Source organism: Psammomys obesus, unplaced genomic scaffold (assembly GCF_907164565.1).
Source record: "Psammomys obesus unplaced genomic scaffold, mPsaObe1.curated_primary_1811, whole genome shotgun sequence".
Classification (NCBI taxonomy): domain Eukaryota; kingdom Metazoa; phylum Chordata; class Mammalia; order Rodentia; family Muridae; genus Psammomys; species Psammomys obesus.
The window spans coordinates 4,083,412-4,110,028 of NW_026591872.1; the positions used below are offsets into that span (position 1 = coordinate 4,083,412).

At 37.3% G+C, this 26,617-nt stretch overlaps 1 protein-coding gene across 3 annotated transcripts in view; it reads left to right on the forward strand.

Annotated features, from left to right (window-relative positions):
- Gria3 (glutamate ionotropic receptor AMPA type subunit 3) overlaps nucleotides 1-26,617 on the forward strand; it is a 359,624-nt gene that overhangs the window by 255,649 nt on the left and 77,358 nt on the right. For all 3 annotated transcript variants that reach the window (XM_055612175.1, XM_055612176.1, XM_055612174.1), the window contains exons 6-11: nucleotides 420-581; nucleotides 4,146-4,313; nucleotides 7,988-8,092; nucleotides 8,984-9,091; nucleotides 11,505-11,711; nucleotides 25,819-26,195. In XM_055612175.1, the coding sequence (XP_055468150.1) occupies nucleotides 420-581; nucleotides 4,146-4,313; nucleotides 7,988-8,092; nucleotides 8,984-9,091; nucleotides 11,505-11,711; nucleotides 25,819-26,195 (1,127 nt within the window). The remainder of the gene's footprint in view (nucleotides 1-419; nucleotides 582-4,145; nucleotides 4,314-7,987; nucleotides 8,093-8,983; nucleotides 9,092-11,504; nucleotides 11,712-25,818; nucleotides 26,196-26,617) is intronic.

Here is a 26,617-nt window from a genome sequence, read left to right on the forward strand (position 1 = left end):
GAAACACTCTGCTATGCTCAGCATATTTAGTGAAGAAAAGATTTTTATAGCACTTCTTACAGTCAAATGTCTTCAATATTCTCTAGTCACATAATGTTATATTTGAACTATACATAGGAAGACTGGAGAAAATACAGGTAAATGAAGCAAAACCTTTTCCTAAAAGCAAAACCTGTGTTGGTCTGTGTGGTATTTATACCAAATAAAGTTACAGACAGGAAAATGGAAGCATGCACCATTTTTCGCATTTATAGTTTCAAAGACATGTCTTAAGAATTACCTTTGCATCTAAGACCTTCTTTATTGGTAATAAGTAATCCCAGGGAAGAAATCCTTCAGTTAATCTCTACTCTCCAACAGGTAAGGTAAGCAGAGATGTATGTCTCTCATAGTCATGATCTCTTTCACTGTCCTTCCAGGGTTTTACTGACATTTTACTGGAAAGAGTCATGCATGGCGGAGCCAATATTACAGGTTTCCAGATTGTCAACAATGAAAACCCGATGGTTCAGCAATTCATACAGCGCTGGGTGAGACTGGATGAAAGGGAATTCCCTGAAGCCAAGAATGCACCACTAAAGGTAATGCTCCATGACACATAGACAATGAAGGCCAGCTTTCCAAAGCTCTTCAATATGGCCTTAATATACTTACAACCATCCTGCGATCAAGTGGTCTTCCCTTAGAGGCCATTCAAAGATACTTAAAAAAAAAAGCTGCAACTGATTCTGCAGTATAACCCCATCCCCAAATTTAAAAAAAAAGGATAATAAATCTTCTAAAAATCTAGTGTTTGAAAATAAATTATCTTAATTTTAAATGAATGTAATTTCAAATAATCTCATAGTAATTTACACTATTACAAAAACCTGAATCAGGCTAAATGTGAGAATAGGTAAAAAGATTGATAGTGTGAAACGGAAAATTGGATTTTACATTATTTATTTGATTGCTCCATGATAATAAGTTTCATGAATCTCAGAACATCCAAGTGAATTAGTCTCTAATATAGAATATGTATTGCCTACCTGTATGTAAATACTGAACAGAAATAGTTGCTTGTCTACAAAAGCTTCTTTAAACATAATTAGATTACTTAAGTTGTTCATTTTCCAAAATCAAGATAAGAATATTAAAAGCAGAAAGTCATATTTAGAGTGCATAGTTTTCATATGCGTTCCCTGAAGTAGAGATACTTCTTTTTTCACGAGTATAAAACAGATAGATTAGGGGGAAATTATTCATATTACACAAAAGGGTCCTTAAAAATATAGGGAGAGGGAGGAAAATATATTTATATTCAAATGTATATTTGAAGGACTCATTATGTAACATGCCATAGATAGACAGACAGACAGATAGATAGATAGATAGATAGATAGATAGATAGATAGATATACTCATTCCCTCAGCTCACCAATTCAAATAGACAACTAGCTTTTAATTGTTCTTTGATGCTATAGTAAAAATGTATACTACAACCATGATGTAAGAATAGAAGTCAAGTATATTAAAATCTTCCCCTTAAAAAAAGAAACTGAGAACAGGGACTGTCTCTGACATGAACTGATTGGCCTGCTGTTTGATCACCTGCCCCTGAGGGGGGAGCAGCATTACCAGGCCATAGAGGAAGACAATGCAGCCACTCCTGGTGAGACCTAAAAGACTAGGATCAGAAGGAAGGAAAAGAAGACCTCCCCTACCAGTAGACTTGGGGAGGGGCATACATGGAGAAGGAGGAGGAAGGGAGGGAACTACAGGGAGGATACAAAGTAAATAAAGTGTAATTTTTTAAAAAAAGAGAACTGGATGTGGTGAGGGAGGTCTCCTTTCTTATGTTTTCCAGTTTTCCTTTCTCCCCGAAAATAATAGGGTAAAGAACAGCAGGAACACAGGTAGGAACACAAAGAAGAGATGTATTCTGTTCTACCATAAATGGGTCACATCAGAACCTACTATGAGTAAAAATTTTAAACAATTGAAATGTTCTAGAAAACTTGAGAGCTAAAGATATTTTTGTTTTGTTTTGTCTTTAGACAGGGTCTCTCTGTGTGGCCTTGACTGTCCTGGACTCATTTTGTAGACTAGGCTGGCCTCAAACTCACAGGGATCTGCCTGCCTCTGCCTCCCTGAGTGCTGAGATTATAGACATGTGCTACCACTCCCAGATGTGAAACATAATTTTATAAGTCAATAAGGTCACTCGCTAGCCAGAAGCTAACTGTATGGTTGTAGTACAGGTTATACATGCCAGAGTTTGTCAAGGCATTCCCATCTTACATCATCTTAGCCTTTAGTCAGACCAGGTATCCTAATTTAGCTCACTGAGTATGGTCACATTCCCAATGAGGAATCCTGTATACTCAACTCTTTTTTAATGTACTAAACTGGTGTTTTTCCTCATGCTATATTTAGGTGAGCTTATAAAAGTATATATTTCCATGAAAATGCTTAGGCACGATGCTTTATTTTGCTTTGATTTAGCAACTATAGAAGACAAAGGTACATTTATTCATTATTCTAAGGGTTCTCAACAATTTTCAAAACACAGTGCTTGGTACGACAAAGGATAAAATATAGAGAGATACTGCAATGTAGATTATGCCTGCTCTGAAGATGTATAACTTCTAGAAAAGATAATGAAAACCATCTCAGGTACCCATTAATAATAATGAGTATGGTTAATGTAACATGCTAGTATTTACCACAAAGAAATGCTTAGTCTTATAAGTAAACACTACAAATGGTTTAAGAAAGTATTGAGCCTTGTACTGAATCAAAGATACTACTTTAATACTTGATATAGAATAAAGTTGGAAAAAGGCATTTAGAAATTAAAAGCTAGATGCTGTGTAATCTATATTTCATAAACATTCTTTTCTTTCATTTATCTTAGATTGAGTGGGCAATCTCATGCATGGATAAATAGAAACTGAATAAAGTACAAAATTAAATAGTTCTTTTAATATAGCTTGGGAAGGACAGCATTAACTGGTGACAATTTATGCAGTTGATTGGAAGGAAAATCACCCCTCTGTTGGCTTTAGGTAGTGCTAGGACAGGCAAACACAAAGATTTTTCTTCATGAAAGAAAATATGCTCCTGTTATAGTCATACTTGATGATTTGCTTCTGAAAGAAAAGTAACATGAAAAAAGTAAATTGATAGTTGTAGAGACAACAATGTATTTACTCTCAATTGTATTTGGACAGTCTTTTATATTGTGAGAACTCCCCTTAGGACATTTTGCTACATTTTAAAAAGTCAATAAGATTCCATATTATAGATAGAAGTATTCATCGCCCTTGCAAAAATATGGAGGCCAGCTCATTTTAATCATGAGTTGTTGATTCATTTAATGGAAAAGCATCTACCATTTCAAACTGCAAATAATCAAATCCCTTGTGTTAACTGACTAGCCTCATTTCTAGTAGAACATGTCACTGTACAAAAGGAACAGAAAGTAAGTATTCTCACCTGAAAAAGGCAGCATCATGAAGCATTGCCTACAAATTGTCAATGATATCAAATTTAAAGCTCAATAACAATTGTAATTTTCTACAATTGAAAAGCATCTTTGGTTTCTGCTACCCCTTGGGAAACAAAAACTGATTTATTGCTGGCCGGAGGTCCTACCTTGCTACAAACATGATCCAGACAGAAATGATTAATGTTTCCATCCAAATTAATTTCAAGCTGTCTAACTTAGCTATTTCCATTTTCCCCTAAGTAAACAGCAGATCTGAATTTTCTATTACAAACAGCAATAACTCAGCCTTGCTTTAGGATATGCTATTTCCTCTCTAATCTATACATGCCATCCCTTAATATCACATGCATTTTTTCCCTTAGAAAGTACCCAGTCTTTTATAGTCACTCACTCAATATGAAGCAGTATTGAGAGCAAGAAAGTTTCCCTTGAGCCATTTGATCTTAATAATCCTAACATGTGCACATATGAGGGAAGAGGCATCATTGTCAAATGCATCAATGTCAGGCTTGCCCAAAGAGAATTTCCAACTCAAATAATTAGGATGATATCTTTGTAGAGCAAAATGTAGAAGTGAACAAAAATCACAGGGAACAAGGCAAGTTTGGAGGATGTCATTTGTCATGATATCTTGTTTTTCATACATCTGTTTTAGTATACATCAGCATTGACACACGACGCAATACTGGTCATAGCAGAAGCCTTCCGATACCTGAGGAGGCAGCGAGTGGATGTATCCCGTAGAGGCAGTGCTGGAGACTGCTTAGCAAACCCTGCTGTGCCTTGGAGTCAAGGAATTGATATTGAGAGAGCTCTGAAAATGGTAAAGACAATTGTTTATTGTGGTTTACTGGCCTTAGAAAGACCCAAAAAGTGGGACCTCAGTCCTGAAAGAGAGTTACTAAAAGAGACATCTTGGAATGTGCAGAAAAGAAACATGTGGGATTTAACCAATGGAAAGTTCTGCAGTGAAATCTGAAAAATATCTTTAGTTCTATGTTTCACTGTACATTGTAAATGAAATTTGATTACCTCTGAATATAGATTGAATATAATAAGTAGCTTCAAAATAACATATCTTCTACAAATAGGACATTTCCTAGGAGATTGGAGATATTTTATAAGACCATCCTAACTTCAAGATAAGCATTACAAAGAACAGCAGCATTCTTGGGCTCATCTGAAAAAAATATGACTCTGAATGGACTGTTGAACTGAGACAGTGCAATAATATTTCTGTTGTCAAAAAGAACACTTGTACTATTCTGCATAGTAGAATGCAGGAACATGATGCATTTCTAGACCTATTTACGACGCTTTTGCCCAATGCCACAAAGGAAAAACCTAAAGAAAAGTACAAGGAAATCAGTGGATAGATGATCAAATAGGTCAATTGTTTTTTAGTATTTACTGGGTAGGAGATCATTTAAGGCTTAAAGCAGTCTCCTTTGAACAGATTCCATTATTTACTCTAGAAGCAACATCACCCATTCATTGCAGCTTTCCAAACAATAGCTCTTTCCTGAATATTTTACTTTATGCCTGCCTGCATTAAAATGAACCTTCAGGAGTTCAAGAATATCTTCTTTCCAACTAATTATCTTGATGTTTGGGATGCCCAAATGAACAAAGAGTTAGGCCATTGTAAGATAATTCTGTTCACAACCAGCAATGAAGAATTGGGAATAGCCTCATTACCATACACTGTTTTGTGTAGTTGGCTTTCTTACTGCTGCCTTAAATTTGTCAGGTTGGATGCATTCAATCAAAAGAAGTTAGTAGCCCCTGTGTCTCTTTCCAAGAAAAAGATATGAGTCTTTCTCACATCATGCAGACATCTATGTCATTATGTCAATTCCCTAACAGATGCCCTGAGTGTGGTTTTATGGAAGTAGGCACTGCATGATTTTGAAGAGTAGTTAATTAAATTCAACTTTCCTAGCAGTTACAAGACTTGTATTGTCAGGTGGAACATAATGATGAGTGAAATATAAAACTGCCTCAGAGTGAATCAAAAGGAGTTTTCATCAACAAAACCTCATGGAGTAGGAGCCAGCATTTCTAATTGATTTGTTATTCATAGCACAAACCACCATCTTCTCAAAAAAAAAAAAAAACTGGCCACCAGATATAAAAATAAGAAACTGACTTGGCTATAAAAGAATTGGACTAACTGTCCTGTCCCAAAGAAAAATTTCTGCTTGTTTAATTTACTGATAAGTTCAAGTGATAAACCAAATAAGTAAGTTGACCACAGAGATCTTTCAACTCTTTTTACAGATCACTTATTTCTATTGATCAAAAATATCTGGCCTTTTCTAAAAGAAAATGGTCCCTCAGTAAAACTGTGCTATTCAAAATGACTGAAAAATAAAGATAATGTACCTTTTACTTGCATTCATTAAAAGCAAGATTACATGATTTACAAACATCATTATGACTAGCACATATTTGTTTCTCAATAAATAACGTTTTTCTTCTAAATAAATCTAGAAACAAAATTACTATCTTTTGATAGAAGCATGTATGAGGCCTGTTTCAATGACTACATAGCCATGCCATCAACTCTGCACTTAGTAAGCCACTATGAGTATGTATCAGGCTCCATAATAGTATGAAAATATGAGATAAGCTAAGAAGAATGCATTTAGTGTTAAAAATGTTGGAAGTGAATGTCTTTTATCTTGAGATGGAATCTAGTATGGAATCCAGAAAGATAGAAATGATTAAAATTATAGATAAGCTGGATCTTTTGAAATGTGCAATTTTTTGTTGTAGTTTTGTTTTGTTTGTTTGTTTGTTTTTGTTTTCCAAGACAGGGTTTTTCTGTGTAACAGCCCCGGCTGTCCTGAATTCACTTTGTAGAACTGGCTAGCCTCAAACTCACAGCAATCCGTCTGCCTCTGCCTCCCTGAAATGTGGAGTTATTAATGAGACTTGAAGGCCTGAGTATGTGCAGCAATGAAGGAGTTCTATGAAATTGTCTCTGCTATGTGATGTCACAATATGCATCATTTTCATCCTACTGAATAATGCAACAAAAATCCATTTCACATGCCCTGCAAGCTTATGGCTTTGGTTTGTTGGGTCAGATAGAATTGCCATATCAGAGTATTTCCATAGTCTCCTGTTAATACTAAGAAATCCACTTCTTTTAAAACTATTCCCAAAGCCTTGATATGAAATTTCCCCTTGGCAGTATAGCCCCATTACTGTCTCTGACTTGTTTGCTAGCTTGTCATTTTCTACAAATGAAGGGAAAAATATTTGTCAGTTTATACTAAAAAAAAAATACTTTAAGTCTTTAGCCTTTACTCAGGAAGTAAAAAATCCAGATACACTGACATACAGTCTTTATTTGATAGTTTTGAACTGTAGAGCCAATAAGAAAATCTGTCAATAGATATGGCCTTTTATTTTTATGACTATTTCTAGAACCAGGAACCCTTGTAGCATATGCGGACTCTGAATTTGGTATCCCAAAACAGGAATGCAGCTCTAGTACTTCTATCTGTTGTGTAGCATTCCTTATTCCCAATCCCTTAAAGTTCACAAATTTTTATCAGTTTCTGAATTATCTCTCCATGGCACTCATGCCCTCTGCTAGCTGTTTGTAACTTGGTGTACAGTTTAAATAGGGGTAAAGGCTGCCTCTCTCACTGTAGAAGCCCATAAAAATCCTCTCTAAAAATAGCTAAAGTCATTTTTGTTAGTAATTAATACAGCTTGGGGCTGGAAAGAAGAGCTGGTTAAAGTGCTTGATGCACAAACCTGATTACCTGAGGTCAATCCCAAGATCCCAAAGGGGAAGGAATGAAAATTGTTCTCTGATGTCTGCACACACTGTAGCACACACACACACACACACACACACACACACACACACACCTGCATTCATCTATTCATATCATACACATAGAAAAATAAACAAATAACTGTAAATGTTTATCTAGATTATGTTATATCTAGTTATAACATATATATCTAGAAATATTAATCTATCTATTTATGCTCTGTGATGTTCACTACATGTCAGACATTACTTGGAACTCAGTTAATCATCTAAGTAGTTTTGAGAAATAGGTACTTCTGGGATTTTCAATTTTACACATTAGGATTACTGAGTCATGCTGTGAAAACAAGATTATTTTCACATATTGGAAATATAAGATGCAATGATGCCCCTCCCCCGAGACTCATGATGCAGAAGGATACATTAACCTAGTTCAGTCTAAGGTAAATTCTTAAGAAGGACTATTAGGAATGTCAAGTTTTTGAAATATTGGTTAGACACCTCATTGTATTTCTCTAATGTTTAAAGTTTCCTAACTTAAAGGCATACAAGAATACATTATTAAGAAAATAAAGCTCTGTGAAGACTTGATCTGCTACATAGAATTCAAAGACCTGAAATGAAAATACTCAAAGATTTTCTAGAGACCTCTGGGGAACAATGTACAAGCTAGTTTAACTTTTTGCCTTTTTCCTTTTTACCAGGTTCAAGTACAAGGAATGACTGGAAACATCCAATTTGATACTTATGGACGTAGGACAAATTATACCATTGATGTATATGAAATGAAAGTCTCAGGCTCCCGAAAAGTAAGTAACCAAAAGAGACAACAGAAGAAATGTCTCTCCAAAGGTGAGAGCACTTCCACACAAGAAGATGTGTGGGAAGCACACACACACACACACACACACACACACACACACACACACAAAATCACCACATGGGGATTTTTCCATCTGCTGAGGAGCATAGTAAGATACACAGAGTTTGTAATCAGAATGATCAAACTGTATTTTTAAAAGATAATAACTCTCTGAGTCTGGTCATATAAAAGTAGTAGACTCACAAGTTATTAATAATTTCTGAACAAAGGGAAGGAATCACACACTTTATAGCATGCTATTAAACATAATCTTCCAAAGCACATACGATTTTTAACAAAGAAAAACAGAAAGTGGTTCTCTTTTCATCTTGCCAACCCAACACCTAAAGTACTTGGGACAAAATATCTTTCTTTATAGTTGAATTGTTATGGCCAGTTAGCTTCCATTTTATTAATAGTTGAGTTAGACATAAAGAGGATTTTATAGCCATATGATAAACCCTTAAAATATAATCTCTCTTGTGTCTACATGCTACTTTATATCTACTGGTTGCTAAATGGCTTTCGCTCCTATATATCAGCTTTCTGTAGTTCCTAACATTTTTCTTCGGTAGAGATTTAATGGTAGAAAAGGTGACTGTTACACAGCAGGCTAAAGTATTTTGCAGAAATGTCAGTAGGGGTGAGATGAGGAAAGAAATCCTCAAGATAAAGGAATAGCAAACACACTTCTGTGTGTATCCTTTTTGTCCTAAGGGCAGTAAAAACATAGATAGAAACAAGGTACCAATCCTTATAAATCTCAAGCTACTTAAAGTCAGTTTGGTATTTCTTGAGAGAAAAATAGGCATCTGGGTCAAATGTCTGTTGTTTCTAGGCTGGTTACTGGAATGAGTATGAAAGATTTGTGCCCTTCTCAGATCAACAAATGAGCAATGACAGTGCATCCTCAGAGAATCGGACCATTGTAGTAACTACCATTTTGGTAAGTGTGAACACATAACAGGTAGGATTTTTGAACAGCATTCTAAAAGTATTATTTAGTTCTAAGTATACCAAACAGTTCTGAGTATATTATTCAGCCAGTCTTGCATTTAAGCATGGCAAAGTTCTAATACAACTGGCTGGAAACCGTCAAGTATCTCTCTACAATAAACAAAATGTCATTATACTCAATGGAATTTTATTCATTCATAAAGCAATATTAAATTATATAATTTCCAAGAAAGTTTTCAAAATGGAAAAAATTATATTAAGTAGTATAACCAAGGCTCAGAAAAAAATATATATAACATGTTCTTTTTCATATGCAGATGTTAATCTCCAATTGTTTTTTTTCTTTTTTTTTAATTTTCTTTTTCTTATTAGTTACATTTTGTAAATTCTGTATCCCAGCTGTATCCCGCTCCCTCATTCCCTCCCCAATCCCACCCTCCCTCCCTCATCTCCTTCCTGCCCCTTTCCAAGTCCACTGATAGGGGAGAACCTCCTCCCCTTTCATATGACTCCGTTTTGTCAGGTATTTTCAGGACTGGCTGCAAAGTCCTCCTCTGTGGCCTAACAGTACTGCTCCTCCCTTGTGGGGTGGGGAGGTCAAAGAGCCAGTCATTGAGTTCCTGTTAGAAATAGTCCTTGTTCCCCTTACTATGGGAAACCAATTGATTACTGAGCTATCACGGGTCACATCCAAGCAGAGGTTCTAGGTTTTATCCACTCATGGTCTTTGTTTGAGTGTCCATCTCAGAAAAGACCCTGTGCCCAGATATGTTTGGTCTTTGTGGAGCTCTTATCCTTTCCACATCAAACTCCCCTTCTTTCGTATGATTCCCTGCACTCTGCCAAAGGTTTGGTTATGAGTCTTAGTATCTACTTTGGAACACTGCTAGGTATGGGTATTTAAAAAGAAGTATGAGTAAAGGGCAAGACACTAGATGACAGATATATAAGAACAGAGAGATATTAATTGGCAGGTGGGGAAGAAAATGGGACACATGTGATATCAACATAGGAGGAAAACTACCGGGGACAAAACGGTACAGAGGGATTTGGGGTAGGCTTGGAGGGAAAGGAAGAAGTGAATTATCGGTCAGAACTAAGTATGTGTGAAGATTCTATGAGAAAATTTAAAGGAAGAAAGAGAAAGAAGGATGAAGGGGATGACTTAGAGGGTGAAGTTTCTTGCCACTAAACCGATGGTCTGAGTTTGATGGCCAGAACTTATATAGGTGAAGGAGAGAACTGACTCCTGCAAGTTGTCCCTCTGACCTCTACATAAGTAACATGGTATGTGTTCATTTTTCCATATACACACAAAAGAAAGAGAGAGAACAGGAGAGGGAAGAGAATTAATGGATGGATGGATGGATTAATGAATGAATGAAGAACAATTTTACATATCTTCTACTTCTCTCCCAAAAGAATGGTGCTTCACCTAGACATAAAATCTAATTCTTCATTGTGTGAAACAGAAAATCAATTAAGGTTCTAATATTGGATCTAACTCTCCTTTGTGTAACTGTGTAAATCACATTTTTTTTCTAATCCTCAGGGGTATTTTTTTTTTTGCTATTTGTAGAATGGAAAATAATAATAATAATCTCAAGCAAGGTAGAGCATGCCTTTAATCCCAGCACCTGGGAGATAGAGGCAGGTGAATCTCTGAGTTTGAGTCCAGCCTGGTCTACAAAGTGAGTTCCAGGACAGCTAGGACTACACAAAGAAATCCTATCTCAAAATGCTAATCATCATGATCATCACCTACCTATGTCTTAGGACAATTTCAAGACACAATTAATGATACAGAGCTATTCCACAAGGTTCAACACATTATAGACACGTGAGGAAGTAATGAAGTACATACCTCAGTTTAAAATAATTATGATGCTTAAACAGCATGTATGGATTATTCTCCTTCACCTTATCCTAAGAACTTTATATAACCCTGCAGATGGGTAAAAGAACAAGCCAAACACCCCAGCATCACAAAAACTGCAGTGTTTCCCTATGGCCTGCCTTAGCTGGCTATAGTCCCCCACCTAATACATCCTGAGAAATCAAAGGCAGTTCCTCTTTATGTACTGAAGGAGAGAGTACTTCTCAATTCAACTACATCAAAAGACTTTCCTGGTGAAAACTAGTTTTTCTTTCAAACACTAGTAGGAAAAAAACTTAAATGTTTCTCTACTTCTTTAAATCATCAGTTAAGGGCTCCAAGGAATACATGGGTCCATGAACAGTTGATTGAGGCTTACCTCCTTATTAAGTCAAATTTTCAAAAAATCATTGCCGTATATCAAGTCTCAACAGTAACAGAGAGGAAAATGTCTTCCTATTACATTTACTGTATCTTAGAAAAATGGATAAAAGTAATCTTTTGTTCTTTTTCTCTGACCCCTAAGGAATCACCATATGTAATGTATAAAAAGAATCATGAGCAACTGGAAGGAAATGAGCGCTATGAAGGTTACTGTGTTGATTTAGCCTATGAAATAGCCAAACATGTAAGGATCAAATACAAATTGTCCATTGTCGGTGATGGGAAGTACGGAGCAAGGGATCCAGAAACTAAAATATGGAATGGCATGGTTGGGGAACTTGTCTATGGAGTAAGTATTTTCAATTCCACTATTATCTATTTATATCCTTTTCAATAACAAGAAAATTAACAATCTCAAGATTTATCAGATTTCAGGGTTTTCATGAGTCTGTAAAGACAAATAATTTCTCATGCAGTTGAGGTCAGGAAAGGTAGATTGCCAATAGCATCCTTTGAGCAAGAAGATTATTTTACAAAAAGGAAAATAGAATTGAGGCAATTTATTCAGCCACATCAAGCACAGTCTGCTCTCTACTGAAAGTCTATTCATGTGGTTCCTTATAACTATTTCCATCTTTCCTCATTGATCCCCTCATATCTAATGAACCATATGCACTATGAATTCTGCTGTCTCTCAAATCTAAAGGCAGTCTTCTTCCCAGCCATGGACATTATGACTGTAATAAGATTTTTGTCATTTGTCTGTCATTTAACTGTGTCCCTACCTCTAGTTTTATACTCACAAACCAGATCTTCATTATTGCAATTTCCCACTTTAAAAACTAATATCCGTGGAGATAACCTAGAACCCTGACAATGCAGCCACTTCTGATGAGAACTGATAGACTAAGATCAGAAAGAAGGAGAGGAGGACCTCCCCTATCAGTGGACTTGGGGAGGGGCATGCATGCAGAAAGGGGGGGAGGTTGGGACCGGGAGGGTAGGAGGGAGGGGCTTATGGGGGAATACAAAATGAATAAAGTGTAATTAATAAAAGTTTAAAAAAACTAATATAAAACTTTATGAAGGCTATAGTGGTATCTTCACAGTTCCTTTGTGATTTAGTTTTAAATGGTTTTGGTCTCAGGGAAAATCAGATCTTAGGCAGACCAATGAGATATATGTGGGTAAGTATAATTGGCTACCAGAGAACTACCCACTTCATAAACCAATCTCTAATTAACCAAATTTCAGATTGTGGCAGGAGATATTTAGTTCTAATAAACAATAATCACTTGCTATGATTGGTACCTGTCTAGACAACAGATACTGAGAAGATAAAAAAAAATGGGGGGGGGGATACTAAGAAGTCACAGCTGGTAAGAAGCAAACATCCATGTATCTTTTTGACTAATGACTCCAGTGGTAGCCAGCACAAACAGGGTGTTGCTCTCAATCAGAAGTGACTACTGGAATCACTCAATGTTTTTTGAATAGGCCTTTGGAAACAAGCATAAAGGAAAGAGATTATTTCTAAAAATAATGACACAGAATGGGAACTAAGGCTTAAAATGAGGCTAGGCCCCAGCTATCAAAACTGGGACACTGTCCTCTTGCCAGACAAACAGCACAATAACCTGAATCCCCGCCTCCATTTGTGGGGCTGGAGCCAATAACGACCTGTCTTAGGTCAAGGTTGGCCCTGGGAACTGGGGCAGGAGTGAGTTGCAGATGAGGCACAATAAATGGATGATAAGAGAGAGTTTTTCTATTTCAAGAGAGGGAGAGACAACCCAATTAATTTTTTGAGGACCCCAAGCCACTCTCAACCATTTTGACATAGTAATAGATTCTCACTTTCCAGATGATGTTTTATTTTTCTTGTCCCTTATCACCCCAATACTCAAAGGGTATTGTCTTGGCTATAACTCTTGCTGCACTTAGGACATCACCTGACAGATAGGGAAGATTCACTTTTTGTCCTAATGACTCAATACGGGTATACGATAACGGTTGACAAAGATTCATTAAACTGAGCTCATGGTGGGAAAAATAAGGTAATATTTTTGTTATTGTTAGCTTGCACTTATAGAGTATTCACTGGCTGCTACCTACTGTGCTAAGTACTTTACAAGCATTATGTACCTTAATCCTCACAACATGCCTTTGAAGAAGTTCCATTAGTAACCTCATTCTATGTGTGAGACTATTTAAGCTACAAATGGAAGTCACATTCCAAAGACTAAACATCCTGCAGGGCCTGTCTCAGTTGTTTAGGCTACTAAAAGAAAGTATATTAGACTAGTAGCTTACAAACAACAAATATTGATTTGTCACTATTCTGGAGGAAGAGAAGTTCATGATCAAAGATTTCATTGTCTAGTATTAATTAATTTTCTGGCTTATAAATTGTACCTGTTTGTTGTATCTTCGCATTTAGGGAAGGGGCAAATGGTCTCTGAAGCCTCTTATATAAGAGCACTAATCCTATTCATGAGGGTTCTGCTTCATAGACTAACCACTTCCTAAATACCCCATTTTCTAGCAACATTACCTTAGAGATTAGAACTTCAACATATTAAGAGGGGCACAAACATTCTGACCATAACAACAATACAGTGACTCGGATCTATGAAGTTTGTGTGCTTCCAATCAGTTCACTATACTATTCCATAGAAAAATATTTTGGGTCCATTCCATCTGGAATAATAGTTGAAATTTATTATAAAAGGTGTTTGGTGTCTTAGCCATTCTGGAGAAAAGTTATTGAGGCTTTAGTAGCATGGCAAGAAATTGAGGGTGTCAGTTTCTAATGCTCCAGTTATCTGATGTGATCTATCCATCCATTTGCCAGCCCATCAAAACAGAATGCTCAGAACTCTGTAGTGTCTCCAAAGAAACCTGGCATTGTCTGGAAATAGATCTGTACACTCCTAGCATAGAGCAAGATGTCAGACATGGTGATGTAAGATAAGAGATATCCTGACATTGTTCAGCTGAAGTGCAGCTCTCTCATAGTGTTTTGGTTTTTCCTCTGGGATGTCCACTCTGCTTCATGGTTTAATCTCTACACATCCCTTTCTCTCTCTACTTCATCTATTTGTAAGTGACAGAATTTGAGACAACCAAATGCTTTGTTTAGTAATTCAGACCTCATCGCCTTGATTTTGAAAAGGTGAGATTTCTGAAGCTATCTTTCCCTCAATCCCCTGCTGCTCTGGGAAGAGCTTTCCTTTTGGCCCAGGAAGGCTCCTAAAGGAACATTCTCTCTCCTCTCCTGACCTAGAAAAATTCTCTGATGTTTTTTGAGCTGAATAATGTGAACTCATTGGCACAGGAGACAACTTCCTGAATAGAACACTAACAGCAGAGGCTCTAAGAGCAACAATCAATAAATGGGACACTATGAAACTGAAAAGCTTCTGTAAAGCAAAGGACACTGTCATCAGAACAAGACAAGAGCCTACAGACTGGGAAAGGGTCTTCACCAACCCTACATCTAAAAGAGGGCTAATATCCAGAATATATAAAGAACTCAAGAAGTTAAAGAGCAACAAATCCAAGTAACCACAATTAAAAAATGGGGGACTTGGTAGACAGGATGGGAAAGGTGGAAGGAAGTGAAGGTGTCCTTGTCTTCTCATACCTTGGAGACGCTGGGTCAAAGACACTGTTTAAAGCAAACAGATAAGCAATCAAAGGCTAAATATGTTTAAACTATGACTACATCTTCAGAAGCCCTAAAAATGAGCAGAGGAAGAAGAGGCAAGAGGAAAGTTTGCAGAGGAAAAAATCTGTTACTCGTCTCATTGTTTTTATTTAAATTTATCTTTATTGTTTAAAAGTGACATGTATGAGGGGGTTACATCTGGGATATGAAGTAAATAAACTGTAATTAATATAAAAAATAAAACTTTAATTAAAGAAAAAAATGACATGTATGTGAAAAAAAATGGGGTACAGAGCCATACAGAGAATTTTGTACAGAGGAATATCGAATGGCAGAGAAACACTTAAAGAAATGTTCAAAGTCCTTAGTCATCAGGGAAATGAAAATCAAAACAACCCTGAGATTTCACCTTACACCCATCAGAATGGCTAAGATCAAAAACTCAAGTGACAATACACACTGGAGAGGATGTAGAGAAAGGGGAACCCTCCTCCATTGCTGGTGGGAATGTTAACTTATACAACCACTTTGAAAATAAAACTGGTATTTTCTCAGATAATCAGGAATAGCTCTTCCTCAAGATCTAGATATAGCACTCCCAGGCATATATCCAAAAGAAGCTCAAGTACACAACAAGGACATTTGCTCAGCCATGTTGATTGCAGATTCATTTGTAATAGCCAGAATCTGCAAACAACACAGATGTCCCTCAACAGAGGAATAGATACAGAAATTGTGGTACATTTACCCAATGGAATACTACTCAGCAATTAAAAACAAGGAAACCATGAAATTTGCAGGCAAAAGGTGGGAACTAAGAAGATCATCCTGAGTGAGGTATCCCAGAAGCAGAAAGACACACATGGTATATACTCACTTATAAGTGGATATTAGACATATAATTTAGGATAAACATACTAAAATTTCTACACCTAATGAAGCTAAGCAAGAAGGAGGACCCTGAGTATGGTGATCAATCCTCACTCAGAAAGACAAATGAGACAGACATTGGAAGAGGGAGAATACAGAGACCAATACATGAGCCTACCCCAGAGGGCCTTTGAAATATTCTACCCAGCATGGTATCACAGCAGATGTTGAGACTATCATAGCCAAACTTTGGGAAGAGTACAGCGAATCTTATAAAAGAAGGGGGAGATAGAAAGAACTGGAGGGGACAGGAACTCCACAAGGAGAGCAACCCAAAAAATCTGGGCCCAGGGGTCTTTTCTAAGACTGATACTCCAACCAAGAACCATTCATGGAGATAACCTAGAACCCCTGCACAGATGTAGCCCATGACAGCTCCAATTCTCCAAGTTCAGTCTCCTAGTAAGGGGAACAGGGACTTTCTCTGACATGAACTAAGTGGTTGGCTCCTTGATCACCCTCCCCTGAAGGGGGAGCAGCCTTACCAGGCCACAGAAGAAGACAATGCAGCCAGTCCTGATGAAACCTGATAGGCTAGGGTCAGATGGAAGGGGAGGAGGGCCTCTCCTATCAGTGGACTTGGAAAGGGATATGGGAGGAGATGAGGGATGCAGGGTGGGATTGGGAGAGAAAGAGGAGGGGGGCTACAGTTGGGATACAAAGTGAATAAACTATAATTAATATAAAAAATTTAAAAATAAGGAGGAAAAATGAAATAAAATTCTGCATAGAACTGGCAGAAAAAAAAGAAAAATAAAATGAAAAATACATAACGTCATTCTGGAAAACTGACAGCAAACCACTGAAGTGGACTGTCAAATTCCACGTCCCTCTAAAACCTATGAATGGAAAACCTAGGCTTTCCTGTCATGCTTGGAGGAAGAGCTTGCTGTCAGAGAGGAGGATAGTATAAGCTAAATGTGCCCTCATCTTCATGGAGAAATTTTATTCTTTTGGCATTAGAAAGTTTTCAAAGTCTCTGTTCATGATAGAAATGGAGAAAAAAAACTGAAAGTACAGGTTTGAATTTCTGGCAAACCTGACCCCTTGTGGTTTGCAAGTAGCTTCAGAAGAAGAAAGAGGAAAAAACTCTCTGATGATTTTTCAGAGTACTTAGTGGACAAAAAGATGGAGAACAGGAAACTACTACTTGCATTTAGCAGGAAAGCTACACAGACAGGTACCACTTTATCTTTCCAAAAAGATTCTATATCTTTTTTATGTAGTATGGACCAGAGCAAGAAAACCACACAGATAGGTACTACTTTATATTTCTAGTACTGCGTTCTATACCTTTTTATGTTAGTATGGATCAGAGCAAGAAAACAATAAAGAAAGGCCAAGCTGGAGATATCTTTGCCAAGGATATTTCTGTGTCTACCATGAAAGTCCCAAGAAAAAGTCAAAAACAATTAAGTTTGGTATAGAATAAATACATCAATTAGTCTCTTTTCAGATGAGTCCTGAATTTTTTTTTCCTCTAAAGAAAATAAAAGTTGATGTTGGGGCACCTTGTATCTCTAAGAAGGTTGTTTTCGAAACAAATGTCAGCAGAATACAATGTGCCCCATTACGTGTGCCCTTCAAAGCACTGTGGTCTTGAAACTGTCCACCTGCTTTTAGCAATTTTGATTTAGAGCTGGATCTCTGTAACACTGCCACATATTAATAATTCCTGCTCAAATGGATCACACACCACCAGTTTTTACTGCTCCTAAACAGCAAGTGTTTTAAGAGGGCTTAAAAAATCATTTTGTGGCTATCAGGATTCTTAAATATTTTTTAGCTAAACATCTAATTCATTTTTGTAGATGACTAGGAGATCCACCAGGGACTAAACATTAGCATTGCTCATTGAGAAAACCAAGAAATGAAGCCTGATGGAGGACAGGCATGAAAGAAATTTTTCAGGGAGGATGGATGTTAGCAAATTTTAACGATGACACAAAAATTACAGTTTGGCAACTGGAATACCGGTATGCCTATTCTAGTGTTCTGTCCACTGATTTATACTGGCTCAGTTCACTATGCTCATCAGCAGCTCATGGGAAGGAATCCTGATATTATTACAGTCAGAAATGTCATTTCTTCCTGGCTTTGGTGCATATGACTTGCATTCTAGCTGTGTTCTGAGGTATTCCATCCAAGATACTCATCACATTTCTATGTGCCCTTTAACATAATGCAATACTAATCTCTACATATCCCTTAAAATATTTTAAGATACAATATAAATAGCAGGGAGTTTCTGTCCTCAGAAAAGATATATGACCTAACAAGGTTTATTTAAAAAAAAAAAAGCAAGAAATGGGCTAGAAGAAAATTGGAGCTCCAGTTATGAAGAGGACACCTCCCAGTGAGCACTGCCACATCCTTTATGTTCTTAGCACCTAGAACTAAGAATAAAGAGGACGTGGGATTACTTTGAGAAAGGCAAGGAAAGATATTATCCAGATTAGTTTTTCTGACTTGGAAGATAATAGAAAGCTCAGGGATGAAAATGAGATTGTCATATGTTGATTCCAGGTCGTGGTCCTCGGGTGTAAGAGATTACTTCCCACTCCAAAAAGAAATGTCAGTTCAGCAGATACTACTTATAATGACATTTCTTTGCCTATAAAAAATTACTTCAGATTGTCTAAGATAGATTCTAAGATAGATTTATTTTCTATCAACAAGACATAAAGTCAATCTGTCCTTCCAGTTAAGATAGTGAAACAAGGATCCAGTAACATATGCCATATACTTACTAGAGTCTTCAGGTGATTACACTGGCCTCTGCCAGAGAGGAATGATAATTTGGTAAAAGTGCTCCTCTACTGAAAGGACACACAGACTTGAGGGAAGAGTATTAATGATACATGAAAGTTTTCTATTCTGAGCAGAGGGGTGGGGAAATATTTCCATCCAAATTTAGCATTACAGGGCCTTCATCCAGCTCCTGGGATGCCCTTTTGTCTATACTGGGTCTTTAAATCCATCAGCTCTCCAAGGAAAAGAAGTCCAAATCAATAGACCCATACTGAGTCATCTGTTCTGGATAAAGAAACGAGGAGATCCTGTTGTGACCCTGCTTGTTGTTGTACAAATAGATCTCATCCCTTTCTCCAGATCTTAATAAAGGCAGACATTGAATGTCTCATAGAGTACAGCCAATAAAACAGTTTAATCCCTGTCCCACAATACATAGCAATTATATTCTTTATTGACCAGTTTAATTCTGTTCCTATTTTTTTTCTCACACATTTAAATTTTCTTGAGGAAATGCCTGCCAAAGGCCACTAGAGCTTTATGCTTGGTGCAGGGCAGGGGGAGCAAATCACTGCTCTCTTAAGGTCGACAGGATACATCTCTTTTCTTCCTTCTGCCCTTGCTACCAGAAAATCTTTTGAAATGGTGGCTGACAAGCTCCTGCTCAAACAAAATCTCCAAATGGGTTACAAATTTTATGTCAGCTAATCAGATGAAAATACTTCAAAACATAACAAACCTTCCAGCTCAAACAATTTGTAAAATTACAATTTAACTAAATGTCATCTCCTCTTAAAAGTTGTCAACAGCTTAAATGCATGGTCCCTGTGCACAGAAGTCTGTCGGGGTTTAGGTTTTATGAAATTTACAACTTTGGCCACCTGCCTATGAAAACAGTTATAAATCCCCTCAAGATAGATCCCCTGCAATAACTCAGTTACTTGGGTTTGCCACTGGTTAAGTAGGGGAGGGGGAAAGCCTAGTTTAGTGTGTTTAAGGAGCCCATACAGCTGCTTGACTAAAATCCTTTAAGTAGTCAAAATGCAAGTTAAAACACCAATAGAGTCTTCTTCTGAGCTCTTACCATTTGCTGGTTTTTGTCTGTCTTCTGGAGCACCCTCATACCAAGTACTTACCCACCTAGGGTTCTAAAAGTGACTTTCCTGCTGCTGTTACCAGCATGGGCTTGATGACAAAAGGCCACTGGAGTGGTTCAGGCCACCAGAAGAGAGACACTTGATTATTAAGTCAAATGCTCACCTGCTCCATAGTCTCAGACATAATTCTTCATGCTTTGCTCCAGTCACAACTGACTTACATTAAAAACAAATATCAAGGGAAGAATTTCAGGGGAGGGTGAGTTTGATCCATACATGTTACATTCATATATGAATATTAAATAAAAATATTTTAAAAGAGGGATTTAATTCCAGTGGTTACCTTATTTAGGTTTTCATTACCATTGGCCTCTTAAAACTTTAATTTTCATTTAAAGTATCCCCCTTGTCTGTATGCCATGGCAGTCCCAGGAATGCTAACTGAGGATTTTTAGACACTTCTTAGTAATTCTCCGTGTTACCATTGATAATCAAACTGATTGTTTCACAGTCATAATGGCAGGCAGGTCATAAGCTCTAAAATAGCCCACCATCACAGATATATTTTATAATATAGAAGGAGGGATAGTGGTATGAGAAGGCAACAGCTTCTCCACAACTGGCTCTGAGCTGATATGCCAGTTTTCGTGACTTGTCTGTCACCAAGAATTCAAGAGATAGAAAAAGTAAAAATTGCTCCAGCCTCCCACACATCTTACCGTCCAAGGACTCAATCAGAAACTCTCTTCCTTTCCATTGGTTGAGCCTTCTCCTAGCTACTTGCAGCTATCACTTTGTCTTTCTCAACCTGTAGGTCTTTATTAAGGGTCCTTAAAGATACATGGTAAAATCTTGTTTTGGAGCCAGGTCACAGCATCAGTGATATTTAATTGAGCCCAGATATAACATTATCCTCCATTGAGACAGTACATTTTTTAAAAAGCTCTACTTTCTTTGAAAAAAAAAAAAAAAAGCTCTTGAGATCCCAGCACTTGAAAGACTGAGGTAAGAGGAGCACCACAAATGTGAGGCCACCCTGAACCATGAAGTAAATTCAAGGTTAACCTGGACTGCATAGTAATATGTTGTCTTATAAAAGGAAAATTGGAAAGAAAACGCTTTCCAGAAATAATGAAATCAGAGAATTAAATGTTAGGCTAAGGGAAAGAGGCAAGTACCTGAGAACAGATAAGTGATTTTTTTTTTCAACAATACTTTAAACTCCAAATGGCCTCCTTTGGAAATCTGTTCTTTTTCTAAATGTTCCTAAGAACTAGACAATAAAACATCATTCCTCCTCTGTCTAGCAACTTCTTTTCAGTGTTTAGTGGTGTTTACCGTGTGGTGGGTGTTGCAGTTACTGAGTTATTTATTTATTTATTTATTTATTTATTTATTTATTTATTTATTTATTTATTTATTTATTTGGTATGGGTGTTTCTGTTTTGTTTTGTATTTCGACTGTTAGCTTTCCTTCTTTCTTTTTGAAATTATAATATAATTACGCCATTATCCCCTCTCTTTCCTCCAACCAAACCCTTCCATATATAAAGTGGTGTATGGATTTTACATTTAAAGGGGATCGATTGCCTCAATCTTCTATTCTGTACCTACTTGAAAAGAGCTTAGTTCCCTCGAATTCAGTCCAAATACCCATTTGCTTCTACCTTTGAAGATAGGGAAAGAAATAGCATTTTCTCCTAGAAGGATCAAGACTTGCAAGATGAAAAAAAAAATCATTGAATTAAGTAATTAAATTCAAATGAGATCAAATGGGGACTGATACTAGATGCGTATTTGTATCCTCTGAGCAAGAGGCAGAGACATGTTGGCAGTGAGAGGAAGCGCCTTTATGTTTGAATTCTCTTGGTATGAAAAAAAATTCTAGCTGATTCAAGCTATTTTTGCCAAAAAAAAGGGGGGGGGGCTAGCTTTCTCACCAATTCCATTTTTTGTTTCTATGACCCGGAGTAGGCCTCAGCCAAAGGATAAAATAGGTAAAAATTGTCATTGCCTCCCATCTCATCTTCAGTTAACTGCAATATGAAGAGAGTTGAAGCCATAGATGATAATGTTGAAAAAAGAAAAATAAAGGACAGAACCATAAACGATCTTTCTTATTCTACAATTCTTCAGTGATTACCTCCTAAAAGGCACTTTTAGAAGTACAAATTATACCTTGGTAAAGAATAAAAACTAGGAAAAAAAGCAGGTAAAGAATATTGATAAAAGTAGGAAGAGAGCCTGTCATCTTTAGTGTCAGAAAGCCAAATGAAAGAGTTTAAGATGCTCAATCCTCATTCAGAAAGATAAAAGAGATAGACATCAGAATAGGGAGAAAACAGGGAACAGGACAGGAGCCCACCACAGAAGGCCTTTGAAAGACTCTACCCAGCAAGGTATCAATCAAAGCAGATGCTGAGATCCTTAGTCAAACTTTGGGCAGAGTGCATGGAATCTTATGAAAGCAGGAGGAGCCAGAAAGACCTGGAAGGGACAGGAACTCCACAAGGAAGAGCAACAGAACCAAAACATCTGGGCACAGGGGTCTTTTCTGAGACTGATACTCCAACCAAGGACTATGCATAGAGGTAACCTAGAACTCCTGCACAGATGTAGCCCATGGCAACTCAGTCTGCAAGTGGGTGCCCTAGTAATGCGAACAGGGACTGTCTCTGACATGAACTCAGTGCCTGGCTCTTTGATCACCTCCCCCTGAGCCGGGCGGTTGTGGGGGGGGGTAGCCTTACCAGGCCACAGAGGAAGACAATGCTGCCAGTCCTGATGAGACCTAATGGGCAAGGGTCAGATGGACAGGGAGGAGGACCTCCCCTATCAGCAGACTGGGAGAGGGGCATGGGAGGAGAAGAGGGAGGGAGGTCAGGATTGGGAGAGGTCAAGGAAGGGGGCTACAGTTGGGATACAAAGTGAATAAATTGTAAGAAATTAAAAATTAAAAAACAAGACAAACAAAAAGAATATATCGTACAAAAGCCCAATGATGTCACATAAACAGTTGATTTATTTTTTATTTTTTAAATTTTTATTTATTATTTATTGCAATTTGTATCCGGGCTGTGGCCCCCTCCTTCGTCTCCTCCCAATCCTTCTGTCCCTCTTCTCCTCCTATGCCCCTCGCCTATTCCACTGGTAGAGGAGGTCTTCCTCCCCTACTATCTGACCCTAGCCTACCAGGTCTCATCAAGGCTGGCCGTATAATCTTCCTCTGTGGCCTGGCAAGACTGTACCCCCCAGAGGAAGGTGATCAGAGAACCTGCCACTGAGTTCATGTCAGATTATAGTACCTGTTCCCCTTACTAGAGAACTCACTTGGAAACTGAGTCTGTGGGCTAAATCTGAGCAGGGATACTAAAAGGTCCTCTCCATGCATGATCCTTGGTTGGGGTGTCAGTCTCTCTGAAAGATTGTACTGATCAAAGTATCGAAGCATAGGTTGAGACTCATAGCCAAACTTTGGACAGTGTGCATGGAATTTTATGAAAGAAGGGGAAGATAGAAAGAACTGGACAGGACAGGAGCTCCAAAAGGAGACCATCAGAACAACAACAACAACAACAAAAAATACCTGGGCCCTGGTGCCCCTGCAGAGATTGATAATACCCCAACAGTTGATTTCTAACAAGAGGTGTTTGAGTCTGGCAGCCAAGTTTACAGTTCAAGGAATAGTTTCTTAACCACTGGGCCATCTTTACAGCCCCAAAAGGCAGGGAGTCTTACCAAAGAAGTGGGGGAGGGGGATAGATGGACATGGAGGGGACTGGGGCCCTACAAGGAGACCAACAAAGATTAAAAATCTGAACCCAGGGGCTCCTGCAGAGACTGATGTAGCAATCAAGGACCATGCAAAGAGAGAACCTAGACCCCCTGCTCAGACGTAGCCAGTTGACAGATCAGTCTCCATGTGGGTCTCTGGGTAAGGGGAGTAGGGGCTGCCTCTGTCATGAACTTGGTTGCCTGCCCCTTGTGATGTGGCCTTGCTAGAGTTTCAAGGCTGTCCTGATGAAACTACATATGCTATGGGCAGATTGCTGAGGAGGAGAATTCCCCCTTTCAGTGGACTAGGAGAATGGGATGGGGGCAAGAGAGAGGGAGAGTGGGACTGGGGGGAGTTGAGGGAGGGGGTTTCAATCGGGATATATAATGAATAAATTCTAAAAAAAAACAAATTAAATAAAGGATTCATTTCAATAAGTCAGAGGGACTACAAATTAGCTCTTGAAATTGAAGTGCTGCTTTAATTTAGAGATAATGAAGTTCAAGTTTCAAGAACATTGACTGTGATGAGTAGAGGTGCAATATACATAGGATGGTAGAAGAATCAAAAAGTGAAAGGAGTGGTTTTTGGTAAACAGAACTGCCTATGATTTTAACTGACTGTGTGTTGTATGACTTTTCCCTGGGAGGACATGAACAAATGGCTACTACAACATCAATGACAGGCCAAAGCAACAATTCCACCAACATACATTTTGGCAAAGAAATGATTTTGTTGGGATTCCTTACAGTAGTATGGGTAAGGGGGCATCTACAGAAGCATGGATAATTCAGAAGAATTGCATTGCAGAGCAAACTATTATAGTATGTAGTACACATATGCAAGCATCAGTTGAAAACACATTGCTGGTTAAGAGAATAGATCCTAATCTCAGTATTAGAGGTCTAGTTTCAGCCTCTTTTTCCTTTGTAGTATTCAGTAGAAGTTTTGGTTACTGCTTTGTCTGTTAAAATATACATCATTTGAAGAGAAAATGGTAATTGTACCAACTTCAAGGTTGCTAGGAAAATAAAGTATAATAATATGTGTAAAGTGCTTGGCACAATGCCTCATACAGAGGAAGCACTTAGTTAGCATGAAGAGCTGCTCATCATCTGCATTTCGTTTAAATACAAAGCATTTTTCAGCTGGTTTGAGTTGTCCTATTCAATTCACCAAAGTAAACTTCATTTTGTGGTAAATATACTTTAGTTCAAACTTCCTCCATCTCTCCCCACAGTTAAAGATATTGAAACAACTATATCACAGACCAAAAAAAAAAAAAAATGATCATACTTGGTAATTTACTACATATCTGATATGTCATACTTATTCCCATAGTCATATACATCTTCCTACATGTACATTTTAAAACCTGTTTCCACACTAAAACAGTACTACCATTTAAAAAGAACAATTGTACCAAAAATAAGTGCAGAAATCACTAATGCTTTGTTTTCCTGAGATTAAGTTGACATACCTTAAAATGAGTTAATTATTCAGTGCATTGTTAACGTTTATTTATCAATATGATATGTGTTAATGTTGTGATTATATTTATCACCAGAAAATATAACTTATTTGATAAATTAATATATATTCTAGTAGCTGTTTTATCCTCGTAACTCCCATGCAGAAATATTGCATTTTTTTCATGTACCGTGTTCAACGATCAACAACTATTTAAGACACATACCTTTTTAATATAGAACCTACTGCAATAATAGATACTGCAATAATAATAAAACCATATTCTGGGTCCGTGTCTTCAAATGATGTATATTTTAACAAACTTATACTGAATACTACAAGGGAAAAGAAAGAAAATATAAGAAATACAGGTTGTTATGTGCAGTATACAAAAATTCTTGTCAAATAAGAGAGACAGACATAATACTTTGAATATTAAAACAAGAAAACAAAAAAAATTAGATATGTCATAAGGAAGTACAAATTGAGGTATGAGATAGCAAAAACAAATCAGAGGGGAATGGAATTAGTTTCCCTAAGCCAATGTGCTTCGTAGAACAAAAGACCAAGCCTTTTTCCTTATTTGACCAACAAATTAAAGCAATTTAGAATCCACTGAATACCCCTACTTCTTTAATCTTAGCATTGACAAATCTGCTGGTGATAATGTTTGAATATATTGTATTTCCTCCAAAGACATTTATTAAGTTACAAATGATGAAGGAAATGCTGTCTGTAAACGTGCTATGTCTTTGTTTTTCAGAGAGCTGATATAGCTGTTGCTCCACTCACTATAACATTGGTCCGTGAAGAAGTCATAGATTTTTCAAAGCCATTTATGAGCCTGGGAATCTCCATCATGATAAAGAAGCCTCAGAAATCAAAACCAGGCGTATTTTCATTCTTGGATCCTTTAGCTTATGAAATCTGGATGTGCATTGTCTTCGCTTACATTGGAGTCAGTGTAGTTCTTTTCCTAGTCAGCAGATTTAGCCCTTATGAATGGCACTTGGAAGACAACAATGAAGAACCTCGTGACCCACAAAGCCCTCCTGATCCTCCAAATGAATTTGGAATATTTAACAGTCTTTGGTTTTCCTTGGGTGCTTTTATGCAGCAAGGATGTGATATTTCTCCAAGGTTTGTTTGTGTATAATACAGAATACCTGCTTGCATTTTGTGGTCATACTCTACTCATGTCCATCTGATTTTCATCTGCATCAACTTCAGAGTTCTTTCATTTAACATTCCATCAATGACAAATTATCATCAAGCCATTTTGTTTGTTTATGCCCATGAGGTGAGGTGTTGCTGGTGATGCTTCAAAAGCCTAAGGTTTGCTACAATATTCATAAATACACAAATTCTGGATAAAGTTAACAGCCACATAATATTCCTATAAAAGTTTTCTCATTAATTAAGCTCAAACATTATCTCATTTGCCAAGGGATGAATCTAGACAAAATGTAAAAGAAGATAGAGCATCTCTTTAAAATCTTCCCACCTTTCCCTATTAGTCTTGCCTTTCTGATTTTGCTCTCAGACTGTCTAGAACTATGCTA